The sequence below is a fragment of the Scomber japonicus genome, chromosome 21, assembly GCF_027409825.1.
Source record: "Scomber japonicus isolate fScoJap1 chromosome 21, fScoJap1.pri, whole genome shotgun sequence".
Classification (NCBI taxonomy): Eukaryota; Metazoa; Chordata; class Actinopteri; order Scombriformes; family Scombridae; genus Scomber; species Scomber japonicus.
The window spans coordinates 13,452,807-13,474,802 of NC_070598.1; the positions used below are offsets into that span (position 1 = coordinate 13,452,807).

At 40.9% G+C, this 21,996-nt stretch overlaps 1 protein-coding gene across 1 annotated transcript in view; it reads right to left on the bottom strand.

The window, feature by feature from the left end:
* LOC128382409 (solute carrier organic anion transporter family member 5A1) overlaps positions 1-1,954 on the bottom strand; it is a 36,696-nt gene extending 34,742 nt beyond the window's left edge. The window contains exon 1 of the mRNA XM_053342398.1: positions 788-1,954. Within this exon, the coding sequence (XP_053198373.1) occupies positions 788-1,739 (952 nt within the window). The 5' untranslated portion in view covers positions 1,740-1,954. The remainder of the gene's footprint in view (positions 1-787) is intronic.
* Positions 1,955-21,996: the final 20,042 nt, after the last annotated feature.

Consider the following 21,996-nt stretch of genomic DNA (forward strand, 5'->3'; position numbering starts at 1 on the left):
AAACACAGCAGAACCAGTCTTCCCCTGGCTGAACATGGGAGTATGTTGTTTTACTGCTGCCAGCCTTTCGTGCACATTCACAAGCCTCAGGACACAGCAGTATTATGCACATGCACGCACAGACACATACACACACAGTACTGGACCATTAATCATAAGCAACCCAGTTCTGCTTCTAGCCTCATACTCCTCTCTAATGTGTTTCTGGCCCAAGGTTGACTTTGCAGTGTCTGTATTTACTTCAGTGCGGTGCAGGGGTTGCATGCCGTGGAGATTAAATCAAAAGGACAGAGGGCTTGAGGGGATGAGTGCATTGTTGAACTCTACGGGTATACACACATGCATGTACGCTCCCGGTAAACAGAAGCAAGAATCAGCCAGTCTAAAGCTGTCTTCTACATGTATCAAAACGCAAACATCCCAATCCATTTATAATATGAATGAAATCAGCTTGGATAATTGACACTAATTGTGTTAGAGACCACTAACTGTGTAAGCCCAAGAGCTCTGAATCATCCCAGTAACACCAGACATGCATAGTTTGTACTGAGGAGCAAGAGTAGTAAAATTACTCAAGTCTAAAGAGCAACTTCTGTTCTGTATTTATTCATTCATTGCTTTTTATGTACTAACATAATTCCATCACTTGTGTAAATGTCAGTCATAACCAATGGAAATAAAATGGATTACAGGATGAAGTTGATATATTTCATCGTGACTTCAGCGCTTACACAGAGCCACTAAACTGACTTCTCGTTTATCTACTGGCACATTCAGGTTGCCTTACCCAAGTAGAGAGATGCGTTTTCTTTCTTCACATTGTCGTCCAGGTAGGTGGGCCCCAGCGTGTAGATTGGCGTCGACCCCATGCCCACAAGTATCTGGGCACAGATGAACAGAGCCACATACAGGTTGTGCTCATTGCCCTCCTGGTCGCGGGGGCACGATGCCACGTCCAGCAGGTCACGCCCGCTGTTGTTGCCCGTCTGACAGAGGCCTTCGTGGCCCGCTGATGAGTTCATCTCCTGGATCTGGTAGGGTGGTGAGATGAAGTGGGGCAGGGAAAACAATGCTGCCCCTATAGCAATGACCACACCACCCACAGCCAGCCAGCGTGGCCTCTGACCTCTTCCCCCGAAGTAGGAGATGAAGACGACCACCAGCAGGCTGCCGATGTCAAAGCAGCTGACCAGCAGGCCTGACTCAGAGCTGCGGAGACTGTAGCGCTTCTCAATGGTGGTGATGACACTGCTCAAGTAGCCCGAAACCATCAGGGACTGAATGAAGGTTAGGTAGCACATGCAGAACAGGAAGCAGCGAGAGTCCCTCAGGATGACCCGCACATATTTCCTGGCTGGGATGCGGATAAATCGGGTGAGGGAGAAGCCCAGTTTTTTACCCCCAGTGCCTCCAGCCCTGTGGCCCTCCACAGGTAGAGAGCTGCTGAGCCCCACCATGCTGGAGACAGAGGGGGAGAAGTCTGTCCGGGAGGAGGGTGACTCTGCCTGGCTGGAGTCTGGGGTTTTGGGCTGGAGCTCGCTGCTTTCGTCCACAGCCACACAGGTGCTGACCAGCCGAGGCTCTGCAGCTTTGCGGTCCGGCTGACAGGGTCCATTCAGGATGGGTAAGCTTTTGGACTTGAAGCAGTTTTCTGTGTCCATGTACTGGTCCTGGAGCTCACGGATCTCCAGAGAGTCCGACAGATCACTGCCCGTTTCATCGTTGTCCGACGAAGTCATGGCGCAGCTGGGGATGCAGCTTGAGTTGTCTCCTCGCTGTGCTGACAAGTCAGTCAGTACCTAGTGCCACATGAGGACACTGTGGAGCTGATGGAGGGCTGGGTGTTGGAGTAAAGACTGCCCTGCCACTGCCAGTAATACTGAGGCGGACTGAACCCCTCTAGCTATGAGCATGTTTTAATCCACATTGCTATTAGGTCTGCTCTGTCGCAATAACCATTCATAAGAGCACAACATCAGGGCCAAATTATCCCAAAAACCAATAGTGATAGTAGTGGTATCTTTGAATACAGAAGATAACCTCTCAAGTTAACACTTAAGACGTAAGATCAGTTGTCTTTTAAGGGATTTGTTAACAATAAAAATCCTATAATATTTAAGAAAAAACATAAAGTCAGTAACAAAAAGAAAAGGCGATGTGTTTATAGTGTTCCCCAATCTTAGGATCCCATTTTGATGTTGATTTTATGGCTCTTTGTTAGATGGCAACCTTGCATCATAGCTTTTTTTGTTTCCTTTGTCCCATAGCTGTGCAGCATCCTACAAAAAAGAAAGAAAAACAGGAATATAATAACAGACATGAAATAAGTGTCACTTCCAAAATGTATTTCAACATATAATTCCTACATATTTTACATACAATCTCACTTCAGGCGCTGTGGTAACTGAATGACAACAGCGGGTTATAATGGCTATATACTTTCTGTCGCTAAATTGCGAGACAGAAGAAAATATCCCACCAAAAACAATAATTTACCAGGACGAATAAACAACGTCGTCGGTGTCAAACTGTCGCAGCGGGTGGGTAAAGCAAAAAATAACTGAGAGCACTCTTTGTCAAACGAGGAATATAAACCTAGAGAACAAAAGACCACGCTGTCCACAAACGTCTCAGTCATGACTTTGGAAAGAAATAAAATCCCGGTTCAACATAAGACTTTCCCCAAAATGAACCAGAGTTACGTCGCGACTAAAACCGCGAAAAATAGGATTTGGTATAACTTCTAGGAAAGGCTGGAGGTGCAGGAGGCGGTTGTACTCACACAGGACGGTAGCCTGTTGTTCACACACGGAGCGGCCACTCGCTGAATGAAAGCTGCTGCTGGATGCGGAATGCTGCTGGTGGTGGTAACTGCTGCATTCAAGGGCTGTGGGAAAAGTCACGATTCAGAGTTCCTAGCTCAAAGAAAGTGGTAAACAGGGTAGGGAAGGTTACTTTGGAAATATAATAGGTTACAGATTACTAGTTACCTTATTTAGAATATAGTAAGTAATGTAATTATTTCAGTTTCTTAATCAAAGTAATGTAACTTATTACATTTGATTACCTTTTGATTACTTTTCTAATTTGAATGTTTTCAACTGTCAAGGTAAGTGTATCCATAAAGCCCACCGAAATCTAAACTCAGGTGTTTTTCATGAATACTGACATGATGTTTAAGGGTGATCATTTCTTATAAAGTAGGCTGTAGATCTCTCATTTGAAAATGTATTCATTAGTTCATGTAGATTTTGGGATATAAAATAAAGATATTTTATGGAAACAGTTAAAAGTCTGGCATGGGTTTAATTTGTACTGTGACACCATTTAAGCCCACGTGTGCTCCAAATAAAGCCCACGTCATTATTTATTTACAAAATATTATTATTTTTTAAATTTTGATGTCAAGAAATTAAAAACAGCAACATATGTATTCCATAACATGTTACCCTCCCAGAGAAAAATCTAAAAGGTCTGACTTCAGATGTAACCCCCATTTGTAATCATCAACATGGGAATCATGTGAAATAGTTTGGGGCTTTTACCCTCTCTTATTTTTAGATGAAACTGCTTATGCTGCCATCAGGAAAAAGAGCCCGTAGCTTATCTCAAATGGACCTTAGTGGCTAAATTGGCTAAAGATTAAAGAAAGTAATTTAAAAAAGAAAAAGAAAAAAAAACAAGAAACATATTTAGACAACTATTGTGTCTTTCAGCTTCAATCAGACACACGAACACGCGACAAATCTATCTACAACCCTAAATGAGGAGGCAACTTGAACGCAGCAAATCGTGGGGGTGAATTGTTTCTCCACACTTCACACAAATTGGGACTTGTAGTTTCCTTCGTGAGTCACTAACAAGAGTTCATATCCATGTCAGAAAAAGATGTGAAACAGAGTTGAATAACAGCGACGCCACGAGAAACGCGTCTCGCCTGATACGGATGGAAATGTTACTGCATTCATATTTTCATTCATTCATTAGGATCACACACACTACTGGACTTCACGTACCAGCATGCTTGTCGGTCCATATGGTGACTTGTTTAGGGGGCTACACTACGGTCCAATCCCAAACCACTCCCTACCCACTACCACTCCAAATCAAGTAACACCCACAGCTGTGGAGGGCACTTCCACTGAAGGGGGAGGGTATAAATGGAGAGCCAAATTATGGGAATCCCCCCATCTACCTTGCCAATTCAATTGTTTTATCTATTCAAAAAAACATAATCTGAGATTTGGTTTGAGACAGTGAAAAAAAAGGTGCGTGTGTTTGATCTAAATCTCCACATGAACGCGCAAAAATGGGGGAGTGGATAGGACGGAGGGGATAGGGGCTGATTTGAGATTGGGCCTACGTCATCTGGGCAGCTGGGACCCTTGCTGACCTTGCAGTGATTGACTGTTCACAGGCTCGTGTAGACAATAGGCCCTGTGTACTATCTAGCAATCTGTCTGATGCAATAAATTGTAATAAATAAATAAATAACGAAGTTGACTGAAGCCTTCTTAGAACAGTAGATGAATAGTATTTCAATTAAGATGAGTCTGGAGGGTAAACCCAACTGAAATCATATATTTTGTATTGGAAGATAACAACCTATCAATTTTAAAAAGCTGGCACTTATTACTTGAAATACATGCATACATTGATATACAACAACAAATGATTATCATATATGTAAGTAATGTTGATTTAATAAAAATGTGTCTTTTAAAGTGGACAGCATCAAAACATAAATGTTTTGGGGGTTTTTTAAAAAGTATTTTATTATGTATTTTATATTGTAAGATAAAAGGTATTGATTCTGTGTTTGAAATTTGGATAATCAGTGCTGACACAGAATAAGACGTTCTATTTTTCAGAAAGAGGTGACTGCCAGTGCCTGTCAGAGAGATGGATGCCTTTCCTCAAGGTCATTAATCAATTTCCTGGACTTGGTAGGCTGATCAATCCACTCTTCCTCATCTCCTAATTCTGCTCTTTGGTTCCTCCTTGGACCACTAGGAATTAGATTTGAATGACGCCAAAATGGAAAATCGCTGCATCACAGTTTGGTATGTGGTAGTAAATATAACATCAAATATAACATTACAAACACTCTTTTTTTTCTTCTTTTTTTAAATGACACACAATCTTGGCTGCTTGGTATCTGAGAGAGAAGGACTGTCTCTCAACAGTCAATCAGAGGGATCAATGAGAAGTCTCATGGTCCATAATAGAGGCCTCTTTTGCCTTTGAGGTTGTCTTTATCTCTGTCTCTGGCTATCAGCGTGCTAATCAATACCATAAACCACCATGAATACACACCAGCATAAAGGGATGAGAGAAATTGTTTAGTAGAAATAGGCACTGTATAATCCTTGCAGATTTATTCTAACACCTCTGCAACCTCTTACAGTAAGTATAAAGTAAATATCTTATTCTATAGCTTTTTGGTCAAAGTTGTAAATTCAACATGTTTATTTAAACTTTACTACTGCTTTTGTTTAGATTTTTAGTCATATTAGCAGCATTGCACTGGGATGATAATGTCCATCTGTCTAGGTCTTATTATTGAGATCATATTAAGTAAAACAAATCCATCTCCATCATTAGATGCAAATCTTTAGATTAGAGGGAAGTCCAAACAAATGAATGTGTATAAGAGAAATATTTCTTTCAATGTGATCTTCTCACGACTCAGTGACAGACTGAAAGCAACACACAATAGACAGTTGGCCAGTTGGTGAAAATCACCATAATCCCATAAAAAAATCTATACATTGTGACTTTGACACCATCAGACCAATTTAGGACAGTCCAGATTCTCTAGTGCAGGTTTCAATTTATATTTTATCAGTTGCTGCAGGGAAGGTCTTGTTTTGCACCAGGCTGCGGGACCATTAAATGAGAAACAGAGTTGATAGGGATTCAGTGACTGGCCACTATAGTCCAGTATAGCCTACTATCCTGCCACAATGTTTTGTGATATATTGTCATATTGTCTGCATATAGTGTGCATTTTTGGTTTATACATGAAACAAGGGGGAAAGAGAGGACCTGAAATAAAGGCAACCCGATGTTGAAATGATTTAAATAGTATGGTGATTATAAAGCATTTTGTACATATTCATGCTGCGTGACAGATTTTTCTAGCCTCCAAATGCCATTGATTTAGAGAAGATGTGGACATTATACTGTTAGCTGTGGGACATTTATGTGAGCCCGTGACCTTTCAAAAAACAGAGAGAGAGTGTGGACACTTCACAGATGACAGGAGCAGCCTTTACAAAAGGTTAATACGTTCATGCCTTCTCAGAAATGGCTTTAATGGTTTACAGTGCGGCTTCGGAAGAACTTGGCTTGAATGCTGCACGTACCAACAGAAGAACATAACATCTGTTTTCAGTGAAGAAAAAATAAATAAACAGAAAACTTCCCATGTGAATGAGTGAACCAGTAGCTACAATAGAGTCGGAACAAGCATGCCTGCATTTTTTAAAAGGGGTGTCACTACAAAGCTTTTCTTTATATCTGAATGTTTCCCACCATCATTGCCAACACAATTACTGCTACTGTGTATAGCATTTCTCATAAACCAAGCAATAAAATACACAGCCTCTTTACAGAACCACTGTGACTGTTTATTGCTCACAGAGGTCAGAAATCAAACCTACATAAAATATCAATATTGTTGTGCAATATTCAAACTGATGTTATGCAGGCATTTATTATATTTATTCCTTGTCAAACTGGCATTGCAGACACTGATAACTGTTTACGATCAGAGGAGATAATGCCACTGTGAGTACTTAGAGAAAACAGAAGTCAAGTATATTTTAGAATATGGTGTATTGGATGTTATATTGGAAGTTGTTTATGTGTTAATAAACAGTATGAGAAGAGACTGGGTAATGATTTGAAGACGTTCCACAGAGGGGAGAAATACAATACTACCCTCTAGTGCACAATCCAATACAATGAAGGCAGGATCACCAGTGTAGTTACATTTTTAAAGATGACCACTAGATAGCGCTTCGTCCTCAAGATTCTCATCATGAGGCAGAAGTCTGAGCTGTGGGTTAGTACACATCATAGGTCAGTAGGTCTGTGAAGTGACATCCTGAAAATAAAGGAAAAGAAGTTTAATTTGCATTTTCTCAGCTACACTGAGCCTACAAGTTAAATGTAATAACTCATAAATCATTTGTTATATTTGATTTTTTTTCATTGATCCTGTCCATTTTTTATGCCTGAGGATCAAGCTGCCATTTGGAGTACTATTGAGCAGTGCATTATATAAAGTCTTCTCTGGCTCATAATTTCTAATTTGTCAAACTGATATCAAGTTATCTCAGATGGGGCTTGAGAATTCAAAATTGTGACAGAAAAAATCAGAAGCCTGGAGTTTGAAATGTAGGCATAACCTGGGATTGTCTACAGATATTTTGTCACCTCAGCATCACATTATTTAACATCCAATGATATTATTCAGTATGCCTTTGACCTTTACCAGTCAGTTAATGGTGATGACATCATCATCTGCAGCCTGGTCCGACACTTCCCTTGGCCTTGAGTCTGTCTCCCTTCTGCTCCATCCCACACTGTTCCTGTTAACCATCCCAACTTTATTGACATTACAGGAATCACTAATGAAACTGTCTGCCTGTGGAGCTATTAAAGGGAATCATGCAGACGCACAATCTTACACAGACATGCATGTTCATAAATTGGATCCCATCCCCCCACTGTTGACATCTGCACACATAATAGACTTTTCCTGTATGTAGCCTTGGATATCATGTCCACTATGTTACATACGGGAAAATGTAAAACATTGACAGACACCGAGGTGTATGTATCTGTAACTGGAAGTCAGGGGTGCTTATAGGAATACAAAGACTCCTGAGAAAATGTGATAGCGGCCTCATATGAAAGCATAATTAATTCTAAAAATTCATCAGGCTTTTATCTTCTAGCTGCTTGACTCATTACTGTTTTTTTGGATCACTTTCTGAAAAGATTTGAAAGAAACAATCCAATCATCTCTGACTGTTGTGTGGTTTCATCAGCTAATGGCTTTACAACAGCACTCAAAGATATAGGAGGACTCTATGCCTAAACTATAACCCTCTGTGGTACCGTTTTACCACATTCTGCTAACAGGAAAGGCATCCTTTTAAATTAGCCTCACTCTTTGTGCTGCTTTCTAAGGTGAACATCCTTGTGTTGTGGACAGACTCCCTGGTTTGTAGTCAGGACTACTCCCCAAATCCGTTTACCCATTCAGAGGGACTTGCAACTGGAAACTTTGCAACCCTGAGAGCAACTGATGCATATGAATAAGGCAAGCAGAGCAGGACAGAAGGGTGGTGTAGTAATTGTGTTAAAAAGTGCAAGCGCCCCAAAATAAAGACCCCCAGTATAAGCCTGTGGAGGCCCCCTCGCTGTGCACGGCAATCACAGCAGATTGGGCCCTATGCTTATGCTAAATCCTCACCCCCTTCTCACAACCCATCACCTCCAATAGCCTGATTGGCAGACCAGGTGACCCAGTGAGAGGACTTACTCAGGTCTCTCCATGACAAAGGCTGGGTGAATGTCCCTTTCCTAATAAATCATGAGGACATTAACAAAAATGCCTCGCTAAGAAAAGAGCACAACAGCTCCCTTCCCTGTAGGGATCTTTAACATTTAACACATGGCTTTGATTAGCAAAGACAACCACGTGGTGATGGCCTAGAGTTCTCCCCTGCTGAGGGACGCATGGGAACACATTTGACTAAAAAAATGGAATTCCACCTGATCATAGATTAGTGTAATGCTGCTAATTTTGAGGGAGGAAGCCTCATTAGATGTCATACTTGATGCATAAAATACAGCTAAGTGAAAACATTCTGAAAAAATATTATAATATAATATATAATTATGATATTATAAGTTATTTATCTCATTGCAGTGTCTATATAAATATGCAATATTAGTTTGATGTGTGACTTAATTATACCTAAAGTAGATTAATGACTAAAGCATATGTGAGTTGAGTTATTTCACTTCTTTTTTACTTTACTTTTCTATAAAACATAATTATCTAATGAAGAATGCATCAGAAACACATAAAGCAATGTTTGTTATTTTTATTGAAGTGAATTTTCAAAGTACACAGCATGCAAGGAAATTATTTGAATACATAGAGTTCAAAATATCACCTAATAGGGGGACATGAAGGCAAGGTGGTAGACTGCATGAGTTGGAAAAAGTAGTTTAACTGCATACTTGGCATTTTTGTCCTTCCAGAAGCTCAGAAGAGACCCTGAGTTTACTATAAACAGCCCTCCTCAATTCCCCCTTAACACATATGGAAATGGTCAATACCTTTAGGGCTTTGTCCTCCTTCAGGAGCATCCACACAGCCCTCACAATGTTAAAGGAGGGACTGCCAAACATTTCATATTCATGGCATACAATTACCTCCATATGAATGGAATAATTGCTCTTTAGGAGGCTTAAGCTCCCAAATGAAGTATGTGTGCGTTTTTCAGGCCCTTGGGCTAAGGTAATCACCATCAGCTACCTAATCTGAGGGTCTGCTCTATCATCTGTTAGAGGGAAGGAACGTTTACCTGCTGTGTCGGTCTGTGTGCAAATGTCTGTAACTGAAGGTCTAAGTATGCTGTATTTTCTGTACATGTGTGTGTGTCAAGGATTGGTTTATATGTGCATAAAGCAAGTCAGATCGCTTATCTGATGCTTACCAGCTGAAAAGAAATGCTAGTGTAAACTGTATTGTTTTGTTTATTTTTGTTTTGAAAAGGAAGCATGATTGCCAGAGATAGCAGTGAAATAATTACATTTCCCTCACTGGCTATTCAATAACAAACTTCAAATACATTTAGGACACATCTTAATTAAAAAAGGGTTGTGAGATAACAACTTTGTTGTTCCATCACTTTTATAGAGAAAGAGAAATCCCTTTTGACATTTTAATAAGATAAAATCAATCTGTCCTACTTCTGAGCCAGTAACATGTATGTTACACACTGAAAATCATTACACTGTGCTGTCTGTCACTTCTTTTTCTCTGAACAAGGTGAGTCCTGCTCAGATAAATCTAAAGGGAAATCCCTTCCTATTGTTGCCATAAGGCCCTGACACACATCAGCCCCCGTGCTCCTCAGAAGCTAGAGGTACTTGAGCATGTGCCTTCTTAACCCCTGAAGAGGATCCTTCTGCCCAGCTCATCCCACTAATTACCTTCCAGCCATACTGTAAATGGGCCACTCCTGATAATCAGCCTAAGCTGGGAGGAAGGCTAGATAGAAGCGCAGACAGTGGGAGATGGATGGACAGCGGATGAAAGGGACGGGGGTATTTCAGTAGATAGCACCTAATTAAACTGAAGCACTGAGGCCAAAAACCCTAGTTAGACAACTTGTAAAGTTGTGAGATTCCTGATGACGTTATCCCAGATCAATCCCCACCTGAGCAGCTGATTAAAATCTGTTCTTAAGTGTGATTCTGCTCATAGAGTTGGGAATCTCAGTATGTTCTGATAGCAGTAGACCAACTACTGTCAGCTCCTTCTGAAAAAACATGGTATAAACTTGCACAATTGGGCACTAATATTGTAAAATGGAAGCAGTTTAGAGAATTTAAATAGTAGTTGAGAGTGTGTGACCCTGTAACCACAGGGTCACACACTCTCAACTACTATTTAAATGTATTATTACTATTTAAAAACTTTTTTTTTATTGCCAGCACATAACAGGTAGTACTACAGGTTGCTAAACACATTGTTATAATTTATCCAAACTACTGCTCAACCCCCATCCCTATCCCCCACAGTTCACTTTCCACCACCAATCAATAGGGTACCTACACAGACAGAGCATCCTTATTCAGACAGAAGAAGATCCTTTAAGTTAGAATTTGTCCACATTTAAATTCTAACTTAAAGGTCGCGCATCATTGATATAGTTCAAGGTGAGAAATGTCCAGAAAGTTCCAAATCTAATGAGAACTTGAAATGTCCATCAGACCTGCCAGACAAACTTTGCATATTTCTTTCTGTAAGGGAAAGATGTACAGCAGTGTCTGGTAGTTAGATCTGAAAGGACATTTTGGACACTCCCATACAATAAAAGTATTCAGAAGTAGAAGAAAAGAGTGTTTAATAATATTATATAGAGAGACTACTTTGTGAAAGTTAAGGCTGGTGTTTGAAGAGTCCTCCCAAGCTTTGTTATTGAATGTTTTTCCCTGAGATAAAGATGACTATTCCATATCAGAGATGACCTGCACCGTATACTGTTAAATTTAAGGATCTTTTCTGCTGCTCTGAAAAAGTTGTAGCATAAAAGATAAAATTGGACTGTAAGATAAAGCACATTTTTGTGACATACATACAAGAAGAAAATATTTAAATGTTAGTGATGCAGTATTTTTTTAAAGATGGAACTTCATCCTCCTCCATTCATTAGCCTAGATTTCAATACAAATACCCAGTGATACAGTTTAACATTTGGACATGCACATCCCCCTTTGGCTTTGGCTTTGGGGTTTTCTGAATCATAATTTGGAACACATTTGTGGTTTTACATGTGTGCTGTGACATTTTAACAAAGTATTGGAAGAGACATGAAATAAGTACAAACAGGCATTTGGCTCGTTGCGGTGTAAGTTTTTTAAGCAGTATGTGGGAGATTTTTTATTTATTTGTAAACTGATGAAGCTTTATTGTTTTGAGTATTTTAATAGGATACAGCCAATGAATTCTGAATAATACAACTGTAATGTGTTTTTGGATACTTAAACTGAACAACAAATCACATAAACAGACCAAAACCAACAATGAGTTGATCCTACTAAGTATTGTCTGTGTCGCCTGATATTCATTTTTTGTTCCATGGATCTGGATCATGCATCTCATTGTTGTCCAAAACCTATTAAAAACATGTCAGTGTGCCATATTGTTGCACTGGGTGACATTTTCCTTCAGTACAATGAATGTGGGCACTGTAGATTATTAAAAGTCCATCCTGCATACACCATGTAAATAGTCATTTGAGTGCCAAAGACATATTAGGGGGGTTTTAAGTATTGAAAGTAAAATTAACACATTGTTTGTTTCAGTCTTTTAAATGTGACTAGTTGGTAATATAAAAAAATATATAAAATGTTGGCAGTGATCTTTAAGATAAAACACATTCAGGTACGGTTATTGCTTTAATTGTTCAAAAAACAGAGAAAAAACAAAAGCTTTCTCTTTCCCTGTTCTTAATTCCTTTTCTGATTCACCCTGATGCCCCCCCCCCCACACACACACAGACACACACACACACATACACACACATCCACCTCTTACAGTCACCAGATTCTTGAGACACAGCTGCTAATAGAGCAATGCCTTCTGCCCCCGATCCATACGTCTTTATACACACACACACACACACACGTGCACACACAATGCAGCAGTGTTTGCACTGTAATTACTGCAACACTGTCTTTGTCTGGACATTAATCCGGGGGATCCATTGTTGGTCATACGTGCCTGCTCCTTCATTATTACCAATACTCAGCCTCCTCCTTGTCCCCCAAACCACCCCTAAACCCCTCCAAAAGGCTGTCTCTCTTTCACCCCTCCTCCGCCCCACACACAAGAGAAGTGTGCTACACCACAAAGGCACTAAAAAGAGGCACAATTAGCCCTGTGACAGTAAGCCTGGCCTGGGCCAGGAAGCATGCCGCACAATGGGACAAACTTTTATACGACACTTTAATGCAAACACTGAAGTGTGCTGCCTCGTGCTGGGGTGCTTATAGCCCGGCCACTCTCATCACAGGCCTTTGTGACCAAGAAACAAGCAGTCATTCATTTCATTTATTAGTTACCCATTAATTGGGGAGCCACAGTGTTGCTATTGAGGCAATAAGGGAGATGGTGCAACACAGGGCGGATGAGAAAAAGAATCATCAGTAGGCTGAACCTTTAATTGAATCCCATGCTAGCCATTCAGAGATTGCTCTGTCAATGATTATATAGGAATCAATACAGGGCAATTGCTATGTGAGGTGGTGAGCCACTGGTGTTTATTGCAATAAACAGCTTGGAGGAAAGCCTTGTGTGTGCACTGATTTCAAGAACACCGACAACAGCCTTATGAGTGCAACTATAGAGTAGGAGATTTGGTTTGCAAACTCTCATACTTCTCACAAAACCACACTAACAATCTTACATTCAGAAACACTAACACATTCATACACACACACACACACACACACACAGCTTATCCTGCCCTGGTTTGTGCTGCTAAGCTGTGTCAAAGCACTTCAACAGGTTTCCACTGCTATTCTGTATTTGCACTGCAGGACCAACATTAATGATCGGCAGGCTTAAATAAACCCTCTGTGGTTGTTCTCTATCGATCAGGTGATCTGGCATCAGATAAGCTAACAGATCTATGAAGGACTTGTGCTGTAATTGAGTTGCTCTGTGGGACTGTGAGTGTGTGTGTGTGTGTGTGTGTGTGTGTGTGTGTGTGTGCCCACTCAAGCACATGTGCTTACAGGCACATCGCATATGCCCGAGGTATGTTCCTGAAGGATTATCAGTACCCAATAGGCACATAGTGTTGCTTTTTTGTATGTGTTCCACACTGTCAACCCAAATGGGAGATGTGTTCCCTGTGCTAATTATGAGCTGTAAAGCAGGTTGTGATTGTGGTTGTTGGTTTGAGTCCCAGAGGGGGATCAGTATTCAGTCTGTCCACTGCGCTGTGTGATTGGAGAGACTCTGGAGAGGAGGAGGGGAAAGTTTGGATTGAGATGCTGACCAATTAATTCAAAGACCAGGACATATGCAAGAAAAGCCTGTCAGAACTCATTGGTTTAGTCATTCCGTTTAGTTGTAGTGATTACTTGCTACTAAAATGAATTCTTATTCTCTTCGTCCTGCCTTTGACGTAAAGTGCAATTATATGCTGCCACTGAACTCTGTCTTTACTTTGGCCTATGCTTTATCTCATGAGGGAATCATCTCTTCCAGTTCCATCATCACTGTCCTTTGCCAGGTGGCTTTTGGTCAGCCTCTCTTTCTTCTCGCAGTCTGGGTCCATCTCAAGGCAACTTTAGATATCCTGTTATCCCCATGACGTGACTGAGTCATTGTAATCTGTGTTTCTTTATCTCAAGGGAGATGCTGTCTGTCTTCCTATACAAAATCCTCATTTGAGTTCATGTTAGGCCAGTAGATGTAGCAGAATTACGTAAGCCATTAATGTGGAGAACGTCAACTTTTGTCAAGTCATTTTTTGTTGGCCGTGTTGTTACATGAATTCAAATTGTGAAGAGGGGTCCCAGTTTTGAGTTAACCACACTGAAACAACAGCAGGGTGTATGGACTTCAGACAGGATAGTAATTAAGTTAAACAAGCAGTTATATTGCTATAAACTGTATTTATATGTGTGTGGGGGTATGTGCATGTGTGTATTCCCACTCGTGTGTGTGTGTGTGTGTGTGTGTGTGTGTGTGTGTATGTGTTTGTGTGGATGTGTGGCACCTACATGCTTCCATGGCCACCTTTGATGCTAATGTTACCTGTCAGCTTGCTTACCACAGCAGCCATAATGGCGACATTCGCTGACTAACTAATACACATACACACAAGTACACCCACACAGGCAAAAACACACATACACACACACACACACACACATGCACACACATACACCAAAATCACCTCTCAGCTCAGAGCTTTGCGTCCAGCAGGAGATGGGTTCCAGGACAACAACAGTCACAATTAATGGACACAAGTGTGGGAGCTGCCTTCATTAGGTGAGTGTTTTTTTTCACAGGAGTTGAAGGGACAGTCTAATGGTCAGGTTTAAGGCTAATAGGGCACATGGGGATAGGAGCACCTGAGAGAGGTTGCTGTTCACATTTTAGGGACACACACTAACATTTACACACATGGACTGCTGCAGGGATGACACACAAAAGACAATAAAAAAACATTATTGACTATAACAGAAGCAGAAGACTTTAAAGGACAGGTTCACAATTTTTCATGTTTGTCTGTAATCAACAGTCAGGTGCCCAAATGAACACTGACACATGTTTTTCTTGCCATTATTATTCCATATTCCTCCTTTTAATATTAGAAGATCCCTTCTTAATGTACTTACAACGTAAGTAATGGGGGCCAAAATCCACAAACCTCAAAAATGTATTTAAATGTTTATCTGAAGCTGAATTTTAAAGAAGATAGGTTCACATTTTTTTACATTTGTCTTAAAACAATACTCACATTATCATATGTACATTAAAATAGATTTAGGTCAGTGTAATAATTCCTTCTGACCACATTAAGAAGAGATCTCATCATGGCTAATGACGACAGGATGAAAAATTGCAGAGAACAAAATGTTAAATGAAATGTGAACCTATCCTTTAAAACAAACTCCAAAGCAGGATGTCTATCAGAAGTGTCTGACCTTGACCTTACAGAGCAGTCTTAGCTTGCATAACTCAAACACAGTTACCTCTGTGGTAACAGCGAGGATCCACATTTCAGCCTCTAAATTGGTAGCCTGTAGCCTCTTCGATTTCCCCACAGCCTTTCTCCTCCTCTGCTAAGGAGTGATGGCTTTTGTTTGCAGAGGAGCGTCATCATCACTCACATCTGCTGCTGTAAATCCAGCCGGCCTCAACCATCCACCGAGAAAACCGAATGAGCTCATCCTTTTGGCTTCACATGGCACCTCTGTTGCAGCTGTGAAATATTGAGGATGATGATGATGGTGATTATTGGTGATTTCCTTGGCTGTGTGTCATTAAGGGAAGGAGGGGTTGTTGTTCTTTGTCTTGTTTATGTATGTGTTTGTATAGGGGTGCCTGCTCAAGGCGGGATGAATTGTCTGTCCTCAGGTCACTGTTTGGATCACCTGGCTGATTGTATTTCAGCTGTTGATTAACTAAGGTTAGATTAATGTGAGAGCTATAAATGGCAAAAGAGAAAGAGTCATGAGTCAAACTGCATCGTTCCTTAGCCACTGTCTTTATAAATCGGCGCTTTATAAATGGAGCACTGAAGTTCTCTATCTCTTTCCAAGGCGAACTCTACAGCCCCCTGCTCTTCCCCTCTCTCTCTCCTCATCTCCATGTTCCCTCTTCCTTTAATTACTGTGTTCATGCTTGACGGGCACTGATGACTTGATTAAGCCTGCCGTGTGCAGTTCCAGTCTCTACCCTGCTGATGAATGAGTCTAAAGCTTATTAACTTACTCATTCTGATCAATAAGGCGCTGGGCCTGAACACTGCAAGGACAGAGGGGAAACTATGCAGTGCTGTGCTGTGCTGCCCTCCACACTGGCAGCCGGGATGATATCAACACACATGATTAGCGTGTGTAACCAATCCTGCTGCTCTGTGGAGAGAAGAGTACAGGTGGATTGATTTTCTGGATTACTCTCAGTTGCAGAGGCTTTTGAGCTTTTGTTTGCTGCCTTTCAAGAGAAAGATAGCTGCTATTGCAAACTTTTTCTGTTATTTTGGTTGAAATTGATTATACCCATTTATATCAAAATATCCAAAAAATGGTTCTCCTGATGACAGTTGGAAAAATGCAACATATAAAACTACAAAAATACACCTCTTGGCTACATATGCTACAAAAACTCAAATGTCACTTGTTTTGGAGCTCAAAACAAGTGACAAAATCATTCTGTAATGCTCAAACCATTACTGCTTATGATACCCACAGAGAATACCCTTCAAACATTAGCCAGTCTCCCTCTACTCATTTACACTCAGGAGGCCTTCTCACAGCACCACAGCACGCCAGGAGGCAGCAGATGAAGCAAGTCACATCTAAACCTTATTCCCCCGAGGAGGCCTTTCAGCTCCACCGGGTCCTTTAGAAATGAGAGGCTCATCATTGAAGCTAATTTGACCTCCAATGGAAGCAGTCAGCATGCAAAAGGCCTATACAGTGGTGAAGAGATATTGTTTGAAGGTGACATCTCAACTAGTAATCCATTGAAATAGAAGATTATGACTGAGAAAGGTGGATTTGGCCACAGACATTTTTCTTTTTTTGCTGCCAAGAAAAGACAATATGCTTTCTTCTCTTCACATTCCAATATTGATTAGTTTTTTGGTGCTGAAGGCTCAATCTTTTTGGTAAGAGGTGCCAGTATTGATGTATTGTGGTCAGTGATACAGACAGCAAGCCCCCACACACGTGGACTAAAAGGTGTTTGATTCATTTTTCATGTCAGGAAAACAGATGCTTCCTGTTGCAGATATCATACGATATCCCCCCATACGCCTTTATCTCTGGTTTTGTCAGGGTCCTTAATGAACAGGACTTTGTAATGTAAGCCCTCAACTGGTAGCAGGCCCAGCTAGGCTGAACAAGGTTTGGTGCAGGAATCAGGATAGTCTGTATTGACCTCTGTTTCCCCTCTGCTAGCGGCTGTGTTTGAACCATGTGTGAGAGTGTGAGCAGGAAAGTCTTCTGGGAAGAGCCCTTTAAGATGATGTGCACCATTAATGTGACTGCAGGTCGGCTCCATTTCAGAGGCATTGATCTGCTGCTGGAGCTTACAGAGCAGTGTTGCAACAGAGCTGAGTCGGAGCCTATGAGGATGGAGAGAAGGACCAGTGGTGGAGCTACAAATGATGTAATGAGGGGTACTAAAGGTTTTATTTAAGTTGAGTTACAATGTCCTGTTGTCGGCTTGTTTTGAAGGACAATTGGTTTTGTGTATCCTGGACAGTTCAAGAAAAGTAACTTTCATCATAACTTTGGTAGATTCACAAAGACAACTGCATTTGTCATCATTATCATCAAAAGTGTAATCTGAAGATTTATTTATCCAAACGTTATTCAAACAGTATAATGTGGATAAGCATATATGTTTTTTTTACACCATTTAACAGTTAAATAAAATTACAGAAACAAAGTAACAAGGATGGACAAACATATGAATAAAACAGAGTAACCAATGATTTTCTGAAATTGCAATAGCATCTTTGTTAGTATATATTTAAGAAATCAGTAGTTGCATGTCACCGTAATATGTGTGGCTGAATAAAAGTTTGGTGTCTATAGCCTAAATGTAAAGTATAATAATATAATTATTAAAGAAATAAAATAATATAATTAAAGAGAAGAGAGCAGGCGTGTAAAAGAATCAATTTCCCAAAATCCATTTTAACATTTATACTCATTGAGAGTCTAGACACTCATCAGGCACCATAATGTATATTATCAATACATAATAAATCCTGAAGTGAAGAAAATTCATGCAGAGCTCTGCAGTTTTCTTGCAATGAATGCACATTATCAGAAATATAGACAGACTCTTACCGTATCCTGAGTCTAAACCATCTTCTGCAACTTCTATTACCTCAGTCAATAAGTATGTTGTCAATAATGTAGTCTGCATGCATAGTTTGTACTAAATTTGCACTCTGTGTTTTCTGTGCGATATTGACTATTTAATGTTTTAAAGAAAAATAAAACACTTCCTGAAATGGCAAATGTCACAGGTTAACTGATAATGCTTTGATAACGATTGACTCCCGAAAGGCAACAATAAGCTAATTAATTGGTCTGGTGTTACCAGATGAATCAATGACCATCAGAACATTGTATGTGGCCAAGATGAATCTCATGTGTTGGAGATTGTTAAAAAAGCATAAACAGATCAATGGAGGCCAGCTTTATAGGCTTGGATATGGCTTACATATCCTTTCTGGTCGGTGTTTGAGAGTGTGTGGGGCCGACGGTCCGCCTGGTAACCAGAGCCGTAACACAAGCCCATTTAGCATATGGCAATTTTTACCACGGAGAGGTAAACACAGTGGGTAGGCCAGGAGAATAGTAAAACGCACTGCGCTGGCCAGATCTCCCTGTGGACACACACAGGGTGGACACACACAGAGGACACATTGTCGAGTCCCAATGACAAGCTGAGGTCATTCTGCATAACATAGGAAGCCTTACTCTGATTTATTTGTGTCTTTTCTTGAATCTTGCTTCTTTCTTCTGAGTTTTGACTATGGTTTGTTAAAAAAGGGGTAAACTGTATACTTGAACTCCCTTTCTGCACACTCTTTTTCCCAGTCCTTTCCTCTCACCCAACACCCTTCAATTCTCTCACTTTTTAGTGCATTCAAACCTGTCACAACACAAAAGGATGTTGATATCAGCTGTCAAACCTTAAACCCTAATGGGGCTTTTTTAAAGTGACAATCTTAACAGATCAATGCGCCCCTTAAGGGTTGGATTACAGAGACCGTCAATGGCCACACGTGAAGAAGAGGAGAAACAAGAAGGGGGAACAACATGAAACTGGAAGCATATGACAAAGTCAGCCTGAACAGCCCCCAAAGACACTGAGCAGAGACATGTGCATACCGAATGAATTGCATACCTGCTACTTGATTTAGTGGATGGATGTCTTGAGGTAATTATGCTGAGTGCTGCAGCCATCCTTTGTCCACTCAGGAAACTTATCAGGGCGAGGTTTCTCCAGCAAACTGCTGAAAGGGCGTAAAAGACCGGTGGTGGCTGGGTGTTAAGAAGTTAGATGCCGGGAAGCAGCACTAAGGTGATGCTAGGCTAGAGAGAAGCCATAAAGGCCTGTTAGGGTACATTAGGTGGAGGAGAGGGTCATAAGGCATCATGAATGTTTCAGTAGGATGGGGGCATTTGTCTTTCAGTTCTACTGTCAAAAAGCCATCATGACTCAGTGTTGGGGGTTGGGGCTGTGGCTCCAGGGCCAAGACACTCAGACATGGACAGAAAATGCACTGAGGCACGAGCACACAGCATCATCACACACCTCACTCATGCACATATACTCTTAGCTGTGGTAGTGCACTCAGTACCCGCCTCATTCCACACAGTTTTCATCTCCATCACTGTCACCTCACTTGTTGTCAGCTTCCAGTTGAATCATTACCTCTACTTGTCTCCTGAATGAACAGGTTTAAGACCTTTCATCTTTACACCCACTCATGTTTGGCACCATTGCAAAGCATCAGGTGCTTAAACAGTCATTCCAGCCCTGGCTGGAATGACTGTTTGTGGCTAGCTGCCACACATCCACACCCTGAGGCCCTTCAGGATCTTCTCCCCTTTGACCCTGCAGACCTTCGGGAGCTGCCTTGGGTCACGGTCAATTGTCCCCTGAACAATAGAAATGTAGCTCTGATAGTGACACCGACTATATAACCTGGCTGGTAAACTGATTTTTTTTAAGGCAGCAGAAGGGAAAGCATAGACCCTTAAAGAGGATGACAATGACCCTGACATCAACATTAACATCATGGAACTCACAGGCCTGGTCCTGAAGACTTGACTTCATATTAGAGTATTTTAATTTTTCAATGTCTAATTTAAGGGAAAGGCTAAATTCTCATTTTGGCCACTGGTTAATTTCCATCATTGTTCCAGTCATGCCAACATACAAAAAATGAAAAGAACAATGAACTTACAACAATCAAAAAGTGGGGATTTTTTAAAAAATGCTGTAATGCTGGTTCTATGTGACAGAAAGAGTGGAGTTGGGGGGCCTGAGAGGGTTTCAAAAAGCTTCCAGCAGGTGCTTCAAATGAGCTGATTCTGGCAGGAAGTGTTCAAGGTCTCCTAAAAGCATTACAGAGAAAGCAACAACAGCCCATGATTTTAGATTTGCTCAAATTCAGACCTTCATCATTTCTTTTCTCACACTTAAAATTCCTCCAAATGTGCTTTTGTCTCCCCAAATCAGGCTGTATTCCAGTGATGAGCTTGGGAAAGGTGCCACAGAGGAGGTGATGAGAGGAGGAAGGAACTAACTAGCTGATAAATCAGTTGTCCTCCCTTGTCTCTGTGTTGTTTGCTTTGTTAAATGTGACTGACAGCTATTGATGAGTATGTTTCTGACCCACCCCTCTCTGTCCATGTTGTGTATGTACATGAACACTTCCATGGACGTGCATGTGCAGGTTTTTGCGTGTTTTCTGGATGGTGTGCACTTGCTCAATCCAGCTGTGCATGTGAATGTATGCATATATGATGGATTGGTTTGCAGGGTTATAGTACGCTGTGTGGCTCACTCATGCACTCTCATGATGGTCTGTGGGGGGATCAATCATCAGCTGTCCTGTGTGGCTGGTGACTGAAGTGAGGAAAAGAGGTGAAAAGAGTGCTTTTTAGCTAATTCCCTTCAAGAGGGTTGAAATCTTCCATATTCTCCACCCTCTCTTGTGCTGTCTTTTTAAAATCTGTTCATGAAACAGCTACAAACATTTACAAGCATACAGTGCATGTGATGTGAGTCCGTCTAATTCTCTTACATATAAAACACATCCCATATCCCTTTCCTCCCCCTTCTTCAACAGTAACAGAGAAAGCAAACATCTCTATTTGACAGGATAGTGCAGAGTCGATTGCCACCGTACGTGAGCGTCTCCCTCTAAGTGTTCTTCTAAATGGACAGCTTAGTAAGGATTAGTTGGACTAACAGAAAACATCTTCAGAGGCAGGGAGGTCACCTCTTCTGTGTATGGATGCGCGTGTGGCAGGAGTACAGTGTCCATATGTTGTAAATCCTTCCCTCAGGGACAACACATGCAGTCCTAATTTTACTGGTAGAAAGTACACATTCTCAAGCTAAATGCTGCAAATATTTTAAGTTGAGATAACCAATTTCCTCTCTAAACACACACTTTCTAGGTGAACATGTTGGGGTTTTTTTACATTTAAAACCTCCAATCTCTAAAAGCAGTTGTTCAATGAAACAAGCACCTCCAGCTGCTTGTAGAAAACTGTATAACAAAAGAATTTGAGTCATCTGAATTTGAAGATTCCCCTGGGTAATACTTGCTGCCCTTTTTCACAAGCCAGTTTATGCAAGCAAGCACCAGAGCATGTCTTTTCTCATAGGCAATAGTGTTGTAGCGGCATGTGGTCCAACTGTAAAGTATCAGTTTAATGCCTCCCAGAGCCTTTCAA